Source organism: Diabrotica virgifera, chromosome 8, assembly GCF_917563875.1.
Source record: "Diabrotica virgifera virgifera chromosome 8, PGI_DIABVI_V3a".
Classification (NCBI taxonomy): domain Eukaryota; kingdom Metazoa; phylum Arthropoda; class Insecta; order Coleoptera; family Chrysomelidae; genus Diabrotica; species Diabrotica virgifera.
The window spans coordinates 13,325,006-13,348,312 of NC_065450.1; the positions used below are offsets into that span (position 1 = coordinate 13,325,006).

Genomic DNA, 23,307 nt, shown 5'->3' on the forward strand with positions numbered 1-23,307 from the left:
TATTTAGAAAGAGGCCAAATTAAAAATAATTTATTAATTTTTGGTATTGAAAACTCCGAAAACTTAGAAGTAAGCGAATTTTGCAATAAATTAAGTCAACTTTTAAAAATTACATTGAGTGTTAATGATATAAATAATTTCTATTGCTTAAAAAACGTCCGGAATAAACCACTTAAATTAAATCTAATATCAAACCTTAAAAAGAAAGAAATTCTCAATAATTGTTTTCAATTAAAAGGCACAAAAATTTATGTTGTAAATGATCTAACTTACAACCAGAGAGAGGAACAAAAAACGCTAATAGAACATTTAAACTATTATCGAGAAAAAGGAACTGCAGCATACATTAAAGGAAATAAACTTTACGTTGATGGTACAAGCTATACCACTGATAACTTAAAACCACTTAACACAACTGCGCAACAAACCATCAGTGAACCATTGACATCAAATTCCACCAAGCACCAAGAACCATTAAAAGACCGAAACAATCAACATAGCAACAAAGAAGAAGGTGAAACTGATGAAAGTGAAAGGAAAGAACACATTTTTATCTCTAGTAAATCTATAACTTCTTCTAGATCTTCTATATCTTCTTCTTCACAAAACACTCTGAAAAACAACACAGTTCCTGATAGACTACAAATTAATAATAGGCAAACTAATGTTAACAAGTTTAAACAAAGAACAAGATTACAAAATAAAAAATAAATACAAAATAAATAAATAAATACTATAAAATATTTTAAGGTGAAAATCATTTACCTTGTTTTTGTTTTCACAAAATCTGTTAACATTTATTTATCAAATATTTATGTTCTTTACACCAACATTTTTTTAACATTTTAATAGCTTTTAAATTTTTTTATTTTTTATTTAACTATTGAAATCAAATTCAATTTACTAAAAAAAAATATGGATGCATTTATTCAAGAATATGAAGTAGTTGATAAAAAATCATGCATACTAGAATCAATGACAAACTTTAATACTTTAATTAATAATTTATTACAACCTCTTAATATTATGCATATGAATATAAGAAGTTGTCAAAAAAATTTTGATGCTTTTGTAATTTTTCTATCTGAATGTAAAACAAATTTTGATCTTATAATTTTAACGGAAACTTTTAAACAAAATGATTTCGATTTATTTCAAATTGAAGGTTATACATTAATATACAATTCAGGTACATTTAATAAAAACGATGGAGTAATGATTTATATAAAAAAGTATATTAACCATAAATACAAAATAGTAGATATAACAGTAACAAAACTAGTTGAGTTAGAAATTTTAATTAACAACAAGAAGATAATTTTAACAGTTCTGTACAGGTCACCAAGTACTTGTCCAATAACATTTAATAATAATTTAATGAATTACTTAAATAATATCAATAAATCCGATATTCATATTTTTGTAGGTGATATAAACATTAATCTTTTAGACTGTAATGAAGAATTCGTGGAAGAGTAAAAAAGTATCATGAGTGAGTATGGATTTATATCATATATAAACGAATATACACGTCCCGCAAGTAAAACTTGTCTGGATCATTTATTTGTCAAATGTTCTTTAAATTTTGAGAACAATATTACATCTTATATTTTTAGATACCATGATATAACTGATCATTCACCTATAGCACTCAGTATTAATAATTTTAACAACACAAATATAAATGGCATGCAATCAAAAATGTTTAAATATTTTATCAATTACGAAAAACTAAAATTAGATTTAGAAAAAGAAAATTGGTTTTTAGTTTACTCTGAAACAGATGTTAATAAGAGCATGGAATGTTTCATTAAAAAACTACAAAATTATATAAATATTAATACTAAGAAAATAAAAATTAAACACAAAAAAAGATACAAAAAACCATGGATAACACCATCGTTACTTATATTAATAAATGAAAAAAATAATTTATACAAATCATTAAAAACTCATCCCGATGATAAAAATTTACAAAACAGGTACAAAGTAAGTAAAAATAATTTATCAAAACGTATTCAACAAGCAAAAAAAACTTATGCAGAAGGGTTAATAAATACTAACAAAAATATGTCTAAAAATTTATGGAGATGCATAAATAAACTATGTGGAAAAACAGTTTCAAAAACAAACATAAAACTGATAAAAACACAAAATAATGAAATACTAACTAACAAAACAGACATATCAAATGAATTTGTTGACTACTATACCGATTTAGGAAAACGATATGCAGAAATGATACCTGAACCAACTGAATTTCGAGAAAACATACTGGAAATAAAAAATAGTATGTACCTGTCTCAAACAACTGAAAATGAAATTGAAGAAATTATAAAATCTTTAAAAAATAAAAAGTCACCAGGGCACGACAATATTAGATCTGAAACTTTAAAAGAAATAACAAAACAGATTTCAAATCCCTTAACATACATAATAAATTCATGTCTTAATTTAGGCATTTTTCCAGATATATTAAAAATTGGAACTATTAAACCACTATTCAAATCTGGCGAAGAAATATATTGTCAAAATTATAGGCCTATAACACTGATCTCAAATATAGGCAAAATATTTGAAAAAATAATTAAAATAAGACTTACAAATTTTTTTAAAAAATTTAATATACTATCTGAATGTCAATATGGGTTTCAAGAGGAAAAATCAACGGAAGATGCAATCTGTACTCTAACAGCTAACATCTACAAAGCTCTTGATAATGCAAAACCATCTCTTTGTATATTTGTCGATTTAGCAAAGACATTTGATACGGTTTCACATAAAATACTGCTGAATAAACTTCAAAAATATGGTATAAGAGGACTTGCATATAACATCCTAGAAAGTTATCTGCTAAATAGACAACAACATGTTTCTATAGATGGAGAAATCGGTAAAGGAAGAATTATATCTTACGGAGTACCACAGGGAACAGTCTTGGGGCCAATTCTCTTCAATATTTATATTAATGATCTATTTAGACTGAATATCACAGGTAAGATAATAAGTTTTGCAGATGACACAGCTATTTTCTATGATGCAAATACATGGAATAACTTAAAACAAAAAGCTGAAACAGATTTTGCTACAATTCAAAAGTGGTTTCAGTTTAATAAACTTACCTTAAATGTAGAAAAAACAAAATATATGCCATTTACATCATATGTTAATAACCTTCCAAATCTTGGCCCGTTAAAAATTGATGCAAAAAATGAAATTCCACATACATACGAAATTAAATATCTAGGTATAATAATTGATAAGCATTTACGATGGAACACCCAAGCAAATAATATAGTAAATAAATTAAGAGGACTCTTATCAAGATTTAAATTTTTAAAACAATTTTTAGGAATAACTCATTTACGAATTATTTATTATGCACTTATACAATCTCAACTCACATATGGTCTTTTAGGATGGGGTGGAATACGCAATAATTACTTACATTCTATAAATATTATTCAGAAATGGATAATTAGAATTATATACGGAAAAATTTTAAGATATTCTAGTGAGCTGTTATATAACGAAAGTAAATTTTTAACTGTACGTAAATTATTCTGCTATAAAGCCCTTATATATATACATGAAAAAAAGATAATATTAAATTTTAACAGTCATGCCCATCAAACTAGATATATAAAACATAATGCAATTCTACCAAAATGTAATAAATCCATCCTCCAAAGATATGTTGGTTACATAGGGCCCAAATTGTACAATTTACTACCGGATAATTTAAAACAATTTAAAAATTATAAAAAACATAGGTATAAATATGAAATTAAACAATGGATTGGGAGCAAATCAACAAAATTTTGCGAAGAACTTATTAATGGACAATTCTAATAAATAAACTTAAGTATGAAATAAATATCGAAAATAAAGTTTACATCTATAGAGAATTTTATTATCAACTGCAACATTCCTTGAATTGATGGCCACATTTATATCACAAATTACATATAGTAAAATTAGTATATTTTTATTTTTTTCTTATTTAATGTTAGAGTTTTTAGTATTTTTATAAATTCCCATATAACTGTATACATTTATACAATTGTTAAATATTTTTTGTTTTTGTTTATATTGTAAGTTAATATATTATATTTTTAAGTCTCACGCACAAGGGGTGCTACTTTTGTATGTATATTAATAATATATATACAAGGTAGCTCAACTTCAGTGAGTTATTGATGTTTATTTAGGTGGTACTCATTATGCTTTTTATTTATTTTTTTTTTGTAAATCTTTATTGTTATTCCTAAATAAATATTATTATTATTATAAAAGGCACACTTATTTTGATTAATGTATTATGCTCCTTCGTTTTTAGCTTCAAATATCTCGAAAGCTAATGGCTTTATCTTTACAAATGAATAGTATATTTTTACATAGAAAGTATAGGAAAATCAGAAAATTGCACCAAATAGCAATTACGCCAGAGGAGTAGAATTTGGGAACGGTAAACCATTCACGTTCCCCCGTCGAACGCCTCTGGTAGTAGCCCGAAACGTTTGTTTAACATAATTTAGTAGATTGTACAATACCAGCACCACTTACCAAATTTCGTGTTGTTGTCCCATGCCTGTCAGGAGATATTCAAAAATAAATAAAATAAAAGTTTAACTTTGACACCCTGTATTTCGGTTATTATCAACTTTTGTACTAAGGTAAGTTAGCGTAAATCGACCTATTTTAAGCTCAGGAATCTAAGGTTAAGCTATGGTCCATTCTTTACCAAACACCCTGTATAGACTGTGTAAATTATTACTCTGTACAGTTTGATATGAAATAATTTTCATCCGTTAAACAAACTAGTAAAGGTAAAATTGAATTAAGGGTAGAGTGACGTTAACACCATTTTAACTGTTTAGAATAACCATCCAAATAACATTTAGTTGTAATTACATTAGTCTTATCTCTTTTACTGCGGTAAGTAAAAAGAACTGCTTTTCGGTCTTCTGCTGTTCGGTCTAATGAGGTTTCGGTAAAGTGCTTTTCGGTCTAATGAGTTCGGTCTACTACTTTCAGTCTAATGATTTCGGTCTCCTTACAGTAAACCGTATATTTCAGTGTCCTAAGGAAATCTCATTTCTCTGGACTATTGTAGCTGTTTCGGTAGAGTACCTTACTCAACTGATGTATGTCTTTTACTGTGTGCCTGCACTTTAAAATCTTTAGGTAAAATGAATAGGTTGAGGAATGTAGAGCTGTGTGTCTTAAGTTGGTCATTCAGAATTATATCTGTAATTTTAATTTATTAATTTCCATAGATCCTAATAAAGATAATTTAAGGCCTTTATTTAGAATACGAAAAATTTGAAAATGTTCACTAAAAGAATGGTTATGATCTAGAAGACAAAGTGCGTACGTATAATCTATTTTTAGTATTGAAAGCCCTTTTGTATTTTGTATTTTGCTATACGTTTATTAAAGGTTCTGCCAGTTTTACCGATGTAAGTTTTTGGACAGTCATCATAGGTCAGTTTTTATACACTACTCTGTGTTTGCTTCTTATTTTGGACTCTTATTGTTCGTAATGTATTTGCTTAAGAGGAATTAGTAGCGATCAACAGGTAGCGAAAACGCGTTCCAAGATTGCGGCTGTAATTTTGAATATTTTTTCGAGATATTTGGCACACTTATTCGTAATATAATAAAGAATGGCAGTACAGAGCCGAATTTGAAAAATATATTAATATGTGGAAATTTCTCTGTAATTAAATACAGTATTAAAAAACGAGCCTGTACCGCCATTAACCTTCCACCGGTAACGTGAATTCTTGTAACATAGTTGGTAACGTCAGTCTGTCACACCGACTTTTTTAATAATGAATATCTTAGGTTGTGATTTTTTGTTAATATTTTGATGTGACTAAATGTATATTTAAATAAAAATACAGTAAGAAATAATCAATATTTATTTATATTCGGGAAAAAACGCAAATTAAAAAAATTGGCTTCTTTTAGATACTAACATAATTGATAAACAATTTACAAAAACATGTCAAGTTTTTGAATACAAAATATCGACAATCATATCGACAAGGGTTTAAATGTCACAAAAAAAATAAAATTATTCAACATATGTCCAACACAAACTGAAATTATTGTCCGTTTTTTCCTCATTTTCTTATACACTCCACTGCACCGCACTGTACGGTTCTGGTTCGGAATTAGCAACAATTTCGCCAAAAAGTTGTTGCAACCTGACTTCTTTCGTAATCAATATTCACATACAACTCCTAAAATTAATATCTATTATTTAAACTGACTATGGGCCAAAAACGACAAAAACTTACCGTTAAGTATAACACAAATGGTAACCTCGGTCTCTCACACCGTCAGGTCAAATAACATATGAACTATCCACACTTGGCCACATATTTTTCAAGACTGAATAGGGCTTTTCATTCACAGTCATTTGTTTCGAGCTTCTGTCATGTGTCACATAATATTAATATATCTACGTCATACGTTATTGGTAATAACTATGATAGAAACCAAAGACGTATGGCGTAGATATATTAATATTATGTGACACATGACAGAAGCTCGAAACAAATGACAATCGATGAAAAGCCCTATAGTGTGAAGTGTGATTAGGATTTGAAAGCTACCTAGCCGCGCGGACAAAAAAATATGCGCGTTTGAGTTTTACCGCGAAAAATCCATTACGTCGGTGTCAGGGACCGTACGTTACCAGTCGAAGGTTAAGAAGAACAAAAAAAATACACTTTATTCAACTAAACTTTTTTATTCGATGCCTAGATTTTGTGTCATTTTGGAACTACTAATGAAATAAAAAATTTTAGTAGTTCCACAATGACACAAAATCTAGGCATCGGATAAAAAAGTTTTTTTGAAGAAAGTGTATTTTTTTGTTCTGCTTAATGGCGGTACAGGCTCGTTTTTTTAATATTGTATTTAATTACAGAGTAATTTCCACATATTAATATATTTTTCAAATTGGGCTCTGTACCGCCATTCTTTATTATATTACGAATACGTGTGCCAAATATCTCGAAAAAATATTCAAAATTACAGCCGCAATCTTGGAACGCGTTTTTGCTACCTGTTGCTCGCTACTGTTTCCTCTTAATTTGTTGTTTGTTCTGAAAGCTCATGCTATCTCTTCCTTTTTTATATGTGTGGCTATTTTCATTGATACCTTGTCTGTATATGTAATAGAGCAGAAGGTACTGGGTTTTTCTCTGATGGTCGGAAAACTATTTTCAGGGTTTCCTTAGGCAGTTTTTGGTTAAAAATATTGTTTATTGTTTGTTCCTTGTACCCATTGTTTTCTGATATTTGCTTAATATATTATTAACCTAGAGATAGAATTGAATATCATTACCATTCCACATTTTGTAAAAGTATTGAAAACAATAGTGTTTCAGTGTAGAATTGTAGACGTTTGATCAATGTTTAGAGTTTAGACGAATTTTGTACAGCCTTTTATTCAACGACTTAAGAGCACACAGTAGCGATCAAGAGGTAGAAACAAACTCGGTCCAAGATTGCGAAAGTTCTGCGAACTTTCAAAAGTGAGGCAACAGTGCGTCGGTAATTCGACACTGACAGTAACGTTTATACCAGTGTTTCTCAACCTTTTTCTTATCAGGGACCGGTAATATTTGGGATAATTTTTAGCGGACCGGTAATACTTAGGATAGTTTTTAGTGGACCAATATTTTTTTCAAATATGTATTACCTACATGTTTAGTAAATTATTATTGAATACTAAAATTACAAAAACTATTTTCACAAAATGTTTAACAGTTTAATGTGATTGTCTGTTTCTTCTGTATAACAGTGTCCATTTCGGGTTGTAAATTGGTTAGTGCTAATCGAAGTCACGTGTTTATCGACAACCGATTCCTCGCTTTGTTTTTAGTTGTTGTCATTGTCGAAAATCCCGCTTCACATAAATATGTTGTGGCAAAAGGGAGCAACATCTTCATAGCCTAATTGTGAAGACTGGGATATTCTTCTGTCATTTTAGTCCAAAATTCATTGGATGTAATTGTCGAAAAATTTACCTTTAACGTCAAATCAGAACCCAATTTTAAAATATGTTGTTTCCCTTCATTGTTTAATTGAATATTTTCATATTCTATGAGAGGATTTCTTCTTCTTGTTCTTCTTCTTCTTGTAATAGGACTATGTCCTGTTTCTTCTGTTACAGTCTCTGCTGCGATCCAGAGCTCCAGCTCTTGTACCATCGTTTTTTGGGTCGCTTGGCGTTGGGCGTCTGTATTTTCGCCTATTGCGCCATACGTTCAGGTTCCCCCCGTCTACGTGGTCTCTCCACATGCGTCGTCGCACTCTTGTCCATCTCATTACGTCTTGAACGCCTAGCTATCTCAATGTGTCTTCGTTTCGTATTCTATCTCTGAGTGTGATACCTCTCATGGATCTTAGGGTTTTCATCTCTGTTATTCTGATTATTTGTTTGGTCTTTGTTGTCTCGGCCCTTGTCTCAGCTGCGTATGTCAGTACGGGTCTAACACATGTCGTATAAATGCGGACTTTGCTTTCGGTGTTCATATATTTATTCCGCCAGATTATATCCCTCAGGAAATCAGATATTCTCGCTGCTTTCGTTACCTGCTGTTTTGTTTCTTGCCACAGATGCCTGTGGCTAGATATTTCCATACCCAAATATCTACAATCCATTACCTGTTCGATTATATTGTCGTCCACTACTAATTTACATATAACTGGGTTCTTGGATATTACCATCGATTGGGTTTTCTCTGTGGATAGTGTCAGGTTATACTTTTCGGCGGTTATTTTGAATTTTTGTAGTAGGCGTTAAGGCGTTGTAAGTCATCTTCGTTTTCGGCTATTAAGATTGCATCATCTGCGTAGCAAAGTATTCTCATGGTTCGGTTACCCATTTTGTATCCCTGATTCATTTTGTTCACACTCTCAAGAATACTCTCAAGTAGGTACACCGATATCTGTGGGAAAATGCTTTTCAAACCCATCATGCAATGCTTGTAAATGGATACAAATTGTTGCATTACGTTTTATATAATTTAATTCTTTTTTGGTATTTGGGAAATCTAAGTAAGCGGAGAATACTTGACAATTATTTTGTTTAACTTGCGTTAACCAACACTCAATCTTTTTCTTAAAAGCATCTATTTTGCTGTGCAAATTGAATATATCTCAAGACTACCCCGAAGATGAAGACTTTACTTTAAATTGTTAACGTAAGAAAATATGTCGCTCAGATAGGCCAGTTGTGCGACCCATTCTGTAACGGAAAAATATTTCGATAATAAAGATTTTTTTTCATTTAGAAATATTTTCACTTCTGTTCGTAATTCAAATAATTTTGTCAATACTTTGCCCCGAGACAACCGTCTTACTTCAGCATGAAGTAAGAGTTATTAGTTGTAGTTACAACTAATTTTCTGCCCCTACTTCTTGGCAAAGTGTTGCAAATAATCATGAATTTAAATCGCTGTTCTTATTAAAATTCACGATTTTTATAAATTCGCAAAATAACATCATTTAGTCCTGGTGACAAATTTCTCGTTGCTAAATGTTGACGATGTATGACACAATGTGTAATGATGAGATCTGAGGACGAAACTTCTTGAATTTTTTTAGCAACACCACAGTGCTTTCCTGTCATATTAGCTGCTCCATCAGTACACAGGCCAACGAATTTTTTCTGTTGGATGTTACTGTATCAGAGCGCGAAATTCGCGGGGGTTTTCAAATGCAACATATTTTCTGCGGACTCACAAAATTTTTCCACGGACCGTGGAAGCACTGGTTTATACTATCAAAAACAATAATTTTTATACACATAAGCGCGAAATGTTGTCAAGTCAGTGACGTTCGATTTCTTGTTGTAAAAAAATCGATTTTTGGTCGTTCCAATGTGACACAAAATCTAGGCACGGGATAAAAAAGTTTATTTGAAGAAAGTCTATTTTTTTGTCTTTCTTAAAGGCGGTACAGGCTCCTTTTTTCAATATTTTATTTAGTTATAGAGTAATTTCCACATACTAAAATATTTCTGAAATTGGGCTCTGTACCGATATTCTTTATTATACCGGGTTTCCACTTATATTTTCCCCCATTTTAACTGCCTATAACTTCTAAACGGCTCAAGATAGAAATATGCGGTTTTCGCTGAAATGTTTTATTTTAGTAAAAGTTTTGTATGAATGGACTGAATTTTTATATCGCTTTCAAATACGAAAAGAAAAATGGCGGATTTTTTAAAAAAACGTTGTTGACTTTTTTTTTAATGGAACACCCAGTATATTTTTTTGTAAATTGAAAGAAAGGTCATTCAACTATCCAGCAATATAAAGTTTTTCAAAATCGGTTGTCAACTCACTGAGTAATTAATTTTTAAAATGAGAGGTGCAACGTGGATATCACATACCTAAATAACATAACTAAGCAAATTGCTTCTCTCATTTTAAAAATTAATTGCTCAGTCATTTGACCAACTATTTTAAAAAAAATTACCGTTAAAAAATCGTTGTTGGATAAAGAAATGACCGTTTTTTGAAGTTTTTAGGTAAATGACCATTTTTTATGTCGCTTTTAATTAAAAAATGGCGGATTTTTGGAAAAAAAACGTTGTTGACTTTTTTTATTGAAACACCCAGTATAGTTTTTGTAGCTTGAAAAAACGGTCATTTACCTATCCAGCCATATTAAAGTTTTTAAAATCGGTTGTCAAATGACTGAGCAAATAATTTCTAAAATGACAGATGCAATATGGATATCGCATAACATAATATCATTTTTTGCTTAGTTATGTTATTTAGGTATGTGATATCCACGTTGCACCGCTCATTTTAAAAATTAATTACTCAGTGATTTGACAACCGATTTTGAAAAACTTTATATGGCTGGATAGGTGAATGATCTTTCTTTCAATTTACAAAAAAAATATACTGGGTGTTCCATTAAAAAAAGTCAACAACGTTTTTTTCAAAAATCCGCCATTTTTCCTTTCGTATTTGAAAGCAATAGAAAAAATTCAATCCATTCAGACAAAACTTTTACTAAAATAAAACATTTCATCGAAAACCGAATATTTCTATCTTAAGCCGTTTAGAAGTTATAGCCAGTTAAAATGGGGGAAAATATATGTGGACACCCGGTATTACGAATATGGCCCGGTTTTTCAGTGAGCGGTTAAAATTTTGGTTAGCTAACCTAGTTTAAATTTTAACCAATATTTTAACCCTTATATCGTTTTTCAGTGCTTTAAACCAAGATGTGCAATTCTATAGATTTTTGACAGAAAAATAAACAAGATAGAATTTCATAACCTATTTTATAAATAACAAATAATCTAACATTACAAAAATGATTAATGCATTCAAGTTCCGATTCTTCATCTGATGATGAAGATATAATCAAGGATATAATAATACATAATACAATATTTCCCGCGATAACACAAAATGTCATTATTTAACTAACCTCTTCTTTCAGCAAATATAAACGTCTGTCGGAAAATTCGGAGTTAAACAACCTATGATAGCGAGTATCGGTTAAAATCTTGGTCAACTTAAACGGGTTTAAGCGATAACCTAGTACTGAAAAACTGATTAACCATAAAAATTTCGGTGACCGAAAAATCTGGGTTAACCCAGCACTGAAAAACTGGCCCCATGTGTACCAAATATCTCGACAAAATATTCAAAATTAGAGCCGCAATCTTGGAATGCGTTTATGGCTACCTGTTGACCGCTACTGTTTGCTCTTAAGTGGGTATGCGTAAAATCTTGGTCAAGTAACATTTAAATGCATTAATTTTTTTCAAATCATGAGAAAAGTGATAAATATTTTTGAAAAATTTAAACGCAGAATGAAAGACTACATTTTTACCGAGTTATGCCCTTAGACTAGTTCCTAGGCAGTTCCTTAGAATAAACAAAAATATTATTTTGAATGAAATATTTGAAATTAAAAATCACACTTAATTTTCTCTTTTTTTTTTCACCCCTGTTACTTATTAAAATAAAAATTATAGAAGTTTTCAGGGACTTTCGGCACTAGGTAGTAATGTAATTTTTCATTCTGCATTATTTAAGTTTTTCAAAAATATTTCTTAGTTTTCTCAGGATTCCAAAAAAGTGAATGCATTTAAATAGAATTGGACCAAGATTTTGCGCCTACCCCCTTAATTTATTCAATTGGAAACCAATACGTCCAACACAAAAATGTAAGTTTCTTAAAATTTCACTATAGTTTAGAATCATTCAATAAATATTCGCCTATTACATTTGATATACAGAGTGAGTTTTATGTATGGAAACACTCAATTATCTCGAAAACGGCTTGCACGATTTTTATAAATTTTGATAGGTAGGGATTTTCTAATGCGTTCGATATTATAGTGCTAATTACATTGTTGTCAGATCTTCTGTATTTCTGCAAATCTAACAAACTTTCTTATTTCAAATGGAACACCCTATATATTTTTTGCGTTTTGAAGTCCTATACCTAAATGCCATAATTTCGGAGTTATTGCAACATTTATTTTTATTTTTTTTTTTTTTAATTTAAACAAATTTTAAAAATCAATTTTCTCCGGCCAAGGTGGATATTACTTTAGGTTCTTTGGATCATTGGGAACAAAAAAGGGCTTTTGTAATTTTTCTCTAAAGTTAATCGTTCTCGAGTAATCAACAATTTAAAGATGAAAAAAATCGAATAATGACGATTTTAGGGTTCTAAAACAAAAGTAAAAAATATAATTTTTGAAATTATAAAGTACCTAAATTAAAGCCCAACTCTTCTTCTGATAGCTTACCATAAGATTTTTTGTCTCTTCTTATTCTAAAACATTGATTTTTAATTTTTAATGAAGTGCATATGAGAGGACGGGCGATCAGGCTGCATTATCATTTAAAATTACAATGTTTTAAAATGAAACAATCTTAAATTACTTATCGGTATCTGATAAAATGAGGCTTTAGGTTAAATTTGGGTACTTCGTAGTTTCAAAAATAAAATTGTTTATTTGTGTTCTTGAACCTTGAAAATCGTCATTATTCGATTTTTTTCAATTTTAAATTGTTTATAACTCGGAAACGATTAATTTTAAAGAAAAATTATAATAGACCTTTTTTGTTCCTTATGATCCAAAAAACCTAAAATAGTGTTTACCCTGGTCAAAAAAAATTTATTCTTATAATTGTTTTAATTTTTTTTTAATAAATGTAGTAATAACTCCGAAATTATAGTATTTAGGTATATGGAATATAACATAAAAAATTATCAGTATTTCTTAGGGACTTCAAAACACAAAAAAATATACAGGGTGTTCCATTTTTAAATAAGAAAGTTCATTAGATTTCCAGAAAAACGGAAAATATGACAACAATATAATTAGCACTATAATATCGGCCGCATTAGAAAACCCATACCTACCAAAATCTATAAAAATCGTGTACGCAGTTTTTGAGATAATTGAATATTTCCATACATAAAACACACTCTGTATATTATATTAATTATTCTCGTGTTAATTGAAATAATTGTATTAGTAGTCAAATGAATTATTAAGCCAAGCTCAAATGAATTGACTTTTACTTTAATATCAGTTAAAAATTTATTATTGTCACAGCTCTTTTTTTGGTAGAGACTATAATTAATTCACAGTAAATAAACCTGATTTAGGAATTTTAAAAACAAGACACTTCGGTAATTATGTATATTATAAATAGATTATTACTAAATTATTTTCAAATCAATTATTGGTGAAAATTCTACAGAACACAATAGAAATTAAGTAAGTAAACTAAATAAAAAATGATCATATACCTACATGGTATCCATAATTTATGAGTATGGTGTGCCAAGTTATAATAGGTAAATTAACTTAGGAAAGCAGCACTAGAGGAGTAATGCAACCAATTAGTGTAATTAATGTTAAAACATCCCCTGAGATCTCGTAGCAACAACTAACATATCCACGAAGGAAGAAGTTATATCAGAGGGCCGAAAGAGAAAGAGAGAGAGACTGGACCAGAAGTCAAAACGCCTAATTATCTCTTAAATAGATAGGCCGAGTTTTGCAAAACTGGGACATGCCTATTCTGCAATATGGAGATTTCAAATTTGATGCTTGTAATGTTGTCGGATTTACCATTTTCTGATATCATTAACAACTTTGGTTTTTTAAATACAACTCTATATTGTATTATTATTGGAATGCTTACTTAGCTACGAGTTCATCCATAAAAAACACTCTATTTACGAATGTCTTAAATAAATAAAACTTCTAAGTGCCAAATAGTTTCAAAATAATTCAGCAAATATAGAACGCTGAGATTTTGGCAATAATTCATTAAACTGACAATAGCTCGTTGTTTATTGAAAAGTTTTGTAAAATACCTTGTACTAATAATTGAATCTGACAGTTGTTTTATTTGTTGTTTAAAGTTTTACAACGAAGAATATTTTTCATGAAAAATAGTGAATTACTGTTTTAATAATGAAGAGCTATGGCGATAGAAAAAAATCTTATAGTGAAGTAGGCAACTTATTCAACTATACCTTCTCAAAACTTTGTCCTATCTAAAGCACTTTTAGGAAACCGGACAAGTAAAGATGGCATTAGAACATGTAGGCCAAAAACTGTTATAAATTATAATAAACTTTTTTACTAAAAGCTTTTTTTTCAACGTTGCAGAAAAAAATAGTAAAACCTTCCTAAAAACATGAATTAACGCCCGTTATACAGGGTGTAACAAACGGGTAGGTCATAAATTAAATCACAGACATATTCTGGGACCAAAAATAGTTTGATTGAACCTAACTTATCTTTAAGGTGCGCATAAAAAAGTTACAGCCCTTTGAAGTTACAAAATTAAAATCAACTTTTTCCAATCTATCGAAAACTGTTATGAGATAAACTATATTGAAAATGGACATGTGACATTCTTATAACAGTAACATCTTAACAAAAATAACAGAGAAATTTATGCAACCCATAAAAATGTATGGAGGTTTTGTTCCCATAAACCACCCAAATTTTTGTGTATTAGTGCGACAGATTCGTGGAAATATTATAAGAATTGTGCATTTAATGATAGATGCATATAATTTGAATCACATATACTAAAAATATAAAGGATTAAAATTAGTTATAAGGCCATCTCAGATTTTACCTTTTACAAAAATAGCCAGCATTCAAAATGGCGACGATAGATATGTGACTAATAACAACATAACTTTTAAACGAAAAGTCCGACATCAACCAACTTTGGTATATGGGTTCTTTTTTTGATGTATGAGATCAAGCTCCTGAACTGGAATAATCGGTTTACCACAAGTTGTGTTTTTCCTGATTTTTGTGTAAAAATATGTTGTTTTTTTTTTAATCTTTCACCCGGTATGTATTAATTTTTCAAAAAGGTAATACCGGCATTGAAAAGAGCATAAAAGTATCTTTTAGGGAGTATTTTGAACTTTTTAGTTATGTTAATTACCATGTGCATAACTTATCTTCACATGTACCTATGTGTGGCAAATTCATGCAAATATTATAAAAATTATTGTGCATTTAATGGTAGAAGCATATAATTTGGACCAAATATATTACACATACAAATGTACAAAATAAAGATATGAGACCATCTCAGATTTTGCCTGTTACAAAACAGGCGGGCATTCAAATTGGCGACTATACATATTTGACTGATAGCACGATAACTTTTGAACGAAAAGTCCGATTTTCACCAAATTTGGTATTTAGGTTCTTTTTTTATGTATAAGATCGAGCTTTTGAACCAGAAAAATCGGTTTACCAGAAGTTGTGTTTCTCTGATTTTTTTGTAAAAATATGTTGTTTACTTTTTCAATTCTTTCACCCTGTATATAATAATTTTTCAAAAAGGTAATACCGGCGTTGAAGAGAGCGTTAAAATATTTTTTAGGAAATATTTTGAACTCTTTATTTATATTAATTGCCATTTAATAAATGCATCATGTATCTTCACATGTAGGTACCTATGTGCTGCAGATTCGTGCAAATAATAATATAAGAATTATGGTGCATTTAATGGTAGAAGCATATAATTTGGACCAAACATACTACACATACAAAGATTTATATTTAGATATGAGGCCATCTCAGATTTTGTCTTTTACAAAAATGGCCAGCATTCAAAATGAATCTGCCGCCCATAGGTACATGTGAACATACGTTATGCATTTATTAAATGGTAATTAACATAACTAAAAAATTTAAAATATTTCCTAAAAAGTATCTTTACACTTATTTCAATGGCGGTATTATCTTTTTGAAAAAATTATATATACAGGGTGAAAGAATTGAAAAAGTATAACATATTCTTACATAAAAAAAACAGTAAAAATACAACTTCTGGTAAACCGATTCTTCCGGTTCAAGAACTCGATCTTACTCATCAAAAAAGTAACCCATTTACCAAATTTGGTTGAAATATGACGTCTCCTTCAAAAGTTATCATGCTATTAGTCACATATGTATAGTCGCCATTTTGAATGCCCGCCATTTTTGTAAAAGGAACAAAAACTGAGATGGCCTTATATTTAAATTTAAACCTTTATATGTGTAGTATATGTGGTCCAAATAATACGCTTCTACCATTAAATGTACAATAATTCTTATAGTATTTGCACTAATCTGTCGCACATGGGTACATGTGAAGATACGTTATGCATTTATTAAATGGTAATTAACATACCTAAAAAGTGCAAAATATTTCCTAGAAAATATTTTAACGCTGTTTTCAATGAAGGTATTAACTTTTTGAAAAATTAATACATACAGGGTGAAAAAATTGAAAAAAAAACAACATATTTTTACATAAAAACCAGGATAAACACAACTTCTGGTAAACCGATTCTTTCGGTTCAAGACCTCGATATTATACATAAAAAAGAGCCTATATACCAAATTTGGATGAAATATGATGTCTCGTTCAAAAGTTATCGTGCTATTAGTCACATATGTATAGTCGCCATTTTGAATGCCCGCCATTTTTGTACAAGACAAAATCTGAGATGGCCTCATATCTAAATTTGAACCTTTATATGTGTTGTATATGTGGTCTAAATTATATAATTCTATTATCAAGTGAACAATTGTTTCACATATCGGCTGCACTATACGTTCCAATTAAATTATTATTGTGGTGCCATTAGTTTATAGGTACAATGTTTTTAAAACTTTTTTGCCCCTTGCCCCTTAGCACTTTTTCGACAAGGTAGTTTTTATCGAGATGCGACTTCTTTTTTCATACATATGTTTAAAAATGTCTGAGTGCCTAACGCAATGTAATTTATAAATAAGTTTTCATTTCATTGCCAGGTTTCTATAATCTTACTTAAGGTGATAGGCTCAAAATTTCGCGCCAATGTGTTTTAAATGCGTTTAAATTTTTCGAATCCTGAGAAAACTAATAATTACTTTTGAAAAATTTAAACGCAGAATGAAATATTGCATTTTTACCGGGGCGGGGGCCGAAAGTTCCTGAATACTTCTATGTTTATTTTAATAAGTTACAGTGGTCAAAAAACAGAGAATATTAAATTTAGTGTTGTTTTTAGTTTCAAATATCTCACTCAAAAGAAACTTTTTGGTTATTCTAAGGGACTTTCTGCCCTCGGTAATAATGTAATCTTTCATTCTGCGTTTAAATTTTTCAAAAATACTTATTAGTTTTCTCAGGATTCGAAAAAAAAGAGTACATTTAAAATTCATTGGCGTGAAATTTTTCACCTACGTCCTTAACCATTTACAAATATTCAAAATATCTCGATAAAAACTGGCTTATCGAAAAAGTATTAAAAGGCAAAAAAGTTTTTATAACATTATGTCTAATGTTAGCACAATAATAATTTAATTGGAAAGTCGAAAAAAATTAGGGGGGGAGGGGGTTAATACACAAACGTCACTGTTATTTTTTAAGATGTTCCTGTCATGGTATTTTTTCGATGTATTGGAAAAATCTATTTTCATTTTGTAACCACAAGGTCTATAACTTTTTATGTGAATATTTGTACTAAGGTAAGTTAGTTTCAATAAAAGAATATGTAATTTAATTTATGACCTGCCGTTTTGTTACACCCTGTATAAATGATATACTTTTTTAAAAATATCTTTTGGTGTCACCTAAACCTTGATTTAAAATTTGGTCCAATCTGTGCCAAATCAAATTTTGATTTTATTTTATTTGATCCGGCTTATATGAAATTAAGGTAAATTTCTGAAACTAATAGTATGTAGTTTTCCGCTATACGAAACTCATTATTATAAAAACAAGTTTACTGTTAGTTCAATGGAATCAATTATTGGATGCTTTTTAGTACATTTCTGCATTTAATGAGAGACTAATTTCATAGTACATTACATACATAATATTAGAAAAACTCATCAAGGTAGATGATAAAATAACGCAAATAGATATATGCGTTACTAGATTGGAACACAGCGCTAAATGAGCTATACCGAAAATTAGAAATGGCTAAGCAACTATGAATCATGGAATGGAATGCCAATGGGCTTCTACAACCTAAAAATGAACTGCAAACTATCCTACAAAAACAATCTTTTATAAAGTTTAGAGGATACAGGGTATACCACACTATACATCCTGACAATGCAGCAAAAGGAGGCAGCGCACTAATAATAAAAGATAACATTGAACATTATGAGGAGCTAAAATATGAAACAGAACACATACAAGCAACCACGGTATGTGTCAAACTCAAAACTAATTGCGAAGTTAATGTAAGCTCAATTTATAGCCCCCCTAGGCATTCCATTAAAAAAGAACAGTATGTAAAATATTTGAAAAGTTTGCAAAAAAGTTATATCATTGGAGGTGACTTTAATGCAAAGCACACCCAATGGGGATCAAGATTAACAACAACTAAAGGAAAAGAGTTACTGGCAGCCATAAAAGAACAGAAATGTGAAGTAATATCAACAGGTTGACCGACTTATTGGCCAACAGATACAAACAAAGTACCGGACTTAATTGATTTCTTGGTTATTAAAAATATTTCATCCAACTATGTAGATATTAATGAAGGTTGGGATATGAATTCAGATCATTCACCCATAATACTCACTGTGAGTGACACGATTATTAGAAAGGATTGTAACCCAATACTAACAAATAAACTAACAGACTGGGAAAGTTTTAGATCAATCCTTAAAAATAGAATTGAATTAGCAGTACCATTAAAAAAACCTGAACAACTAGATGAGGAAGTTGAGTTGCTTGTACAAAATATACAAAAATCAGCAGAGGAAAGTACTCCTACTGTAAGATCAAACGTCAAAGGAAACAACTATCCGAAAGAAATTAAAAAGTTAATTAAAGAGAAAAGAAAACTTAGAAGGAAGTGGCAAGAAACCAGAGCACCCCAATATAAAACAAATTTAAACAATGCTAGTCAAAAACTTAAAAGGGAGATTCAAATATAAAAAATTAGTCCAATCAGTTATTATCTGAGAGAGTGGACGAATGATAGTAGCACGGAGTACTCTCTATGGAAAGCAACAAAAAGGCTAAAAAGACCAGTAACCCATTCTCCACCCATTAAACTAGAAGACGGTAGCTGGGCTAGAAGTAATGAGCAACAGGCAGAGAGATTTGCCACATATTTAGAAAATACACTAAAACCGCATGTTGACCAAAATAATGATCAAATATCGATAGAGCCTAATCAGACAGAGGAGAGAATCAGACCAACATCCCCGAAGGAAGTAGCTGATGAAATAAAAGACAATATGAATCCTAAGAAGGCACCAGGATATGATCTAATTACTGGAGGATTACTAAAAAACCTGCCTCGTAAAGCCATAGTCAAATTGACCAACATCATCAATGCTGCATTTAGATTGCGATATGTTCCAAATTTATGGAAAATAGCTGAAGTTATAATGACACCAAAACCAGGAAAATCACCAAATGAAGTGTCTTCATATAGACCATTATCACTTTTACCAGTGATGTCGAAGCTTTTTGAGAAACTTCTCCTAAAAAGAATAAAACCAATAATAGAAGAGAAAAAAATGATTCCAAACCACCAATTTGGCTTCAGAAATAAACATTCTACGATGGATCAGGTACACAGAATTACTAACATAATTGAGAAATCATTAGAAGAAAAGAAAGTCTGTTCTACAATCTTTTTAGACGTAGCTAAGGCCTTCGACAAAGTATGGCATGAAGGTTTAGTCTACAAACTCAAAATTCTTATGCCTAAACAATACTCAGAAATTTTACAATCATATATATCTGACAGATATTTCAGAATTAAGCAAGAAGACGTGTACACTCATCTAAAAGAAATCAGAGCAGGAGTCCCTCAAGGAAGCGTATTAGGTCATGTTCTGTACCTGTTATACACATACGATATACCTGAAATGGAAAATGATACTATAGCCACATTTGCAGGTGACACCAGTATCTTAGCAGTAGGTGATACCAGCGAAGAAGCAGCAGAAAAATTACAGTTGGCAATAAATAAAATACACAACTGGACTAAAAAATGGAAAATCAAATTAAATGAATCTAAATCTATTAATGTCAATTTTACAAATAAAAAAATCGAAAACATTCCAATTAGGATAAATGATGCACAAATACCATATGCATCTTCTGCAAAATATTTAGGTATCACACTTGATGCAAGGCTTCGCTGAAAAGTCCACATTAAAAATAAGAGGGAAGAATTAGGTATCCGTTACAAAAAAATGTATTGGCTGATGGGAAGAATCTCTGCATTGTCCACATATAACAAAATACTTCTATACAAACAAATACTTAGTAGTATGGATGTATGGTTGCCAAATCTGGGGCTGTGCCAATTCAGGTAATATTCAGAATATCCAGAGATTCCAGAATAAAGTATTACGGAACATCGTTGATGCTCCTTGGTATATCCGAAATGTCGACCTTTACAAGGATCTTGAGATGGAAGATGTAGACAAATTTATCAAGAAGATGGCAGGTCGACACGAACAACGACTCCATAGTCATGTAAACATCGAGACCATCCAGCTCCTCGATAATACTGGGCTAGAACGACGACTCAAACGAAGAAAACCATTTGAGTTAGTGTAAAGTCTTAGTGTAAAAGCAGAGCATAGTGTTGTATTGTGTGTTAGTTTTAGTTTTAAAATGCATGCTTGTTAAAAAAAAATAAGAGGACGCCATAGGGTTAATATCTTAGATTATGTATCATTTAGTAATATAAGTTAAAGAAGAACTGATAGTTGGTCAACTGATGACCAGATTTCAGTAGTCTAAACACAGCTTGTGTTTAATAAAAAAAAATAAAAAAAAACATTACATATGAGACTTAAACATAGGTACTTACTTTTAAGTTCCAATCCCTCTGGAGGACACGGTCCTTTATTCAACATACAAGCAGTATAGTAGTTCACCAATCTCCTGTTGTTAAGTATCATCTCTACGTCTACATGGTCATATTTCGTTGTATAAAACTCAGTTTCTTCGGGTGCAGGGGCCGGTACCACTAACCCACATAATCCTGCAATTACAACACAAAATAACGGTACCATTCTTTTCCGTAATGACTGCTATGTCTTCGCCGATATCGTACTTTAGCGGTGCCACTTGCAGTGCGACTGAACGAGTGTTTGTTGCGTTGAAGAATGTTTACAACTGAACCAACTGCTTTCTTGGTTATTAATAAAATTGTTGTTCCTTTGATGCATTAAAGAGCAAGGTTAGTGAAGTAGAAGAAGTGGATTTTGGCCCAAGCTGAGTTATATTTACGTTGTTGATGAGTGGTTTTTCTACGCACGGATTGTAAACTAATGAGTAATATTTTCTCGATGTTATTAGTTTTCTTGTTACACTTAAGCATTATCGCTTTTGGAAAAAACAAACTACGTTTTTCTTCAGCAACTGGAGGAGTTTCACTATCGACTTAAATAAATAAATCATTTATTTTATTTTACACGAACATAGTTTATATAGATTTGGTCAAATAATTAAGTAAATAAAATAAACAAACATACTAAGCAAACTAACAACAAAAAGAGGAGCGTTTAAAATAGAAGCAATACAAAAATAGACGGTTTAGTTTTGATTTAAATCTGTCTCCTGCCATCCCCCGATAGCGCTATTTCTAGGTCTACCTTTTGTCAAGGAGGCTATGCAAGAAGACAAATTTAAATCAAAACTTCCGTAGTTCTCGGTATACAATAAAACTATTTATACCGGAGTAAGGTTAGAACGCCCTCTAACGGGGAATAAGTGAAATAAATGGCGACTCGATTCTATTTTTCTGTTGACCTAGATATCAAAATATCAAAAGGCACCGCTGGGAAAATATTCCAAAAATGCGGTTCAGAGAAACTATATGAAACGAGTCTTTGTACTCTCATACAGAGTATGGCATTAGTAAAAATACAAAAATAGACGGTTTAGTTTTGATTTAAATCTGTCTCCTGCCATCCCCCGATAGCGCTATTTCTAGGTCTACCTTTTGTCAAGGAGGCTATGCAAGAAGACAAATTTAAATCAAAACTTCCGTAGTTCTCGGTATACAATAAAACTATTTATACCGGAGTAAGGTTAGAACGCCCTCTAACGGGGAATAAGTGAAATAAATGGCGACTCGATTCTATTTTTCTGTTGACCTAGATATCAAAATATCAAAAGGCAAAATAGAAGCGCCTCTTCAACTGAATAAAAAATGTGTGCAAATCAAAAATCATTTATAATATTTACTTTAAAGCTCTTACTTACACAATTTTATATGCATTGGTAATCTAGTAAAAAGCCTTTATCCCATTATACTACCAGTCCTGAAATATCTACTATTTCCTCTGCCCATATGGGCGCACGTAAAGCACCTTTATATTATGTAGGTATTTAGGTTGTGAACTCGCCAGTTGGTCTTTAACTTTTCAAGGTTATTAATTACAAACATAGAGATCTCTATAATAAAAGGAGGTCAAAGGTAGTATTTTGAATTTTTAAAAATATTGTCTTCAACTATTATTATTATAGGGAATACCAGGAATAGACCGGATTATTCAAATAAAAAGTTGGTGCTTGAAGGGGAGCTTAAACGTCAACCCAAGCAAAACGACTTTGATACCATTTACAAGGAGACCTCAATACAATTTTATAAGCTCCAATAATTGTGAAAGACATCTTATTATAATATTCCAAAAAAATAGAATATTTGGGGGTAACCCTATATCAAAGGCTCACCTGGAATAGTCATATTGGAAAAATCTTATCCAGAGCCTTGGTGGCAAGTTGA

The 23,307-nt window shown here is 30.6% G+C and overlaps 1 protein-coding gene across 4 annotated transcripts in view; it reads right to left on the reverse strand.

Moving 5' to 3' along the window:
* LOC126889563 (uncharacterized) overlaps positions 1-21,736 on the reverse strand; it is a 251,405-nt gene extending 229,669 nt beyond the window's left edge. Inside the window, exon 1 of one of the 4 annotated variants that reach the window (XM_050657942.1) lies at positions 21,385-21,735. In XM_050657942.1, coding sequence (XP_050513899.1) covers positions 21,385-21,589 — 205 coding nt within the window. In that variant the 5' untranslated portion in view covers positions 21,590-21,735. Of the gene's footprint in view, positions 1-21,384 lie in introns of all 4 variants that reach the window. The other 3 variants (XM_050657943.1, XM_050657941.1, XM_050657940.1) reach the window with 3 other exon arrangements.
* Positions 21,737-23,307: the final 1,571 nt, after the last annotated feature.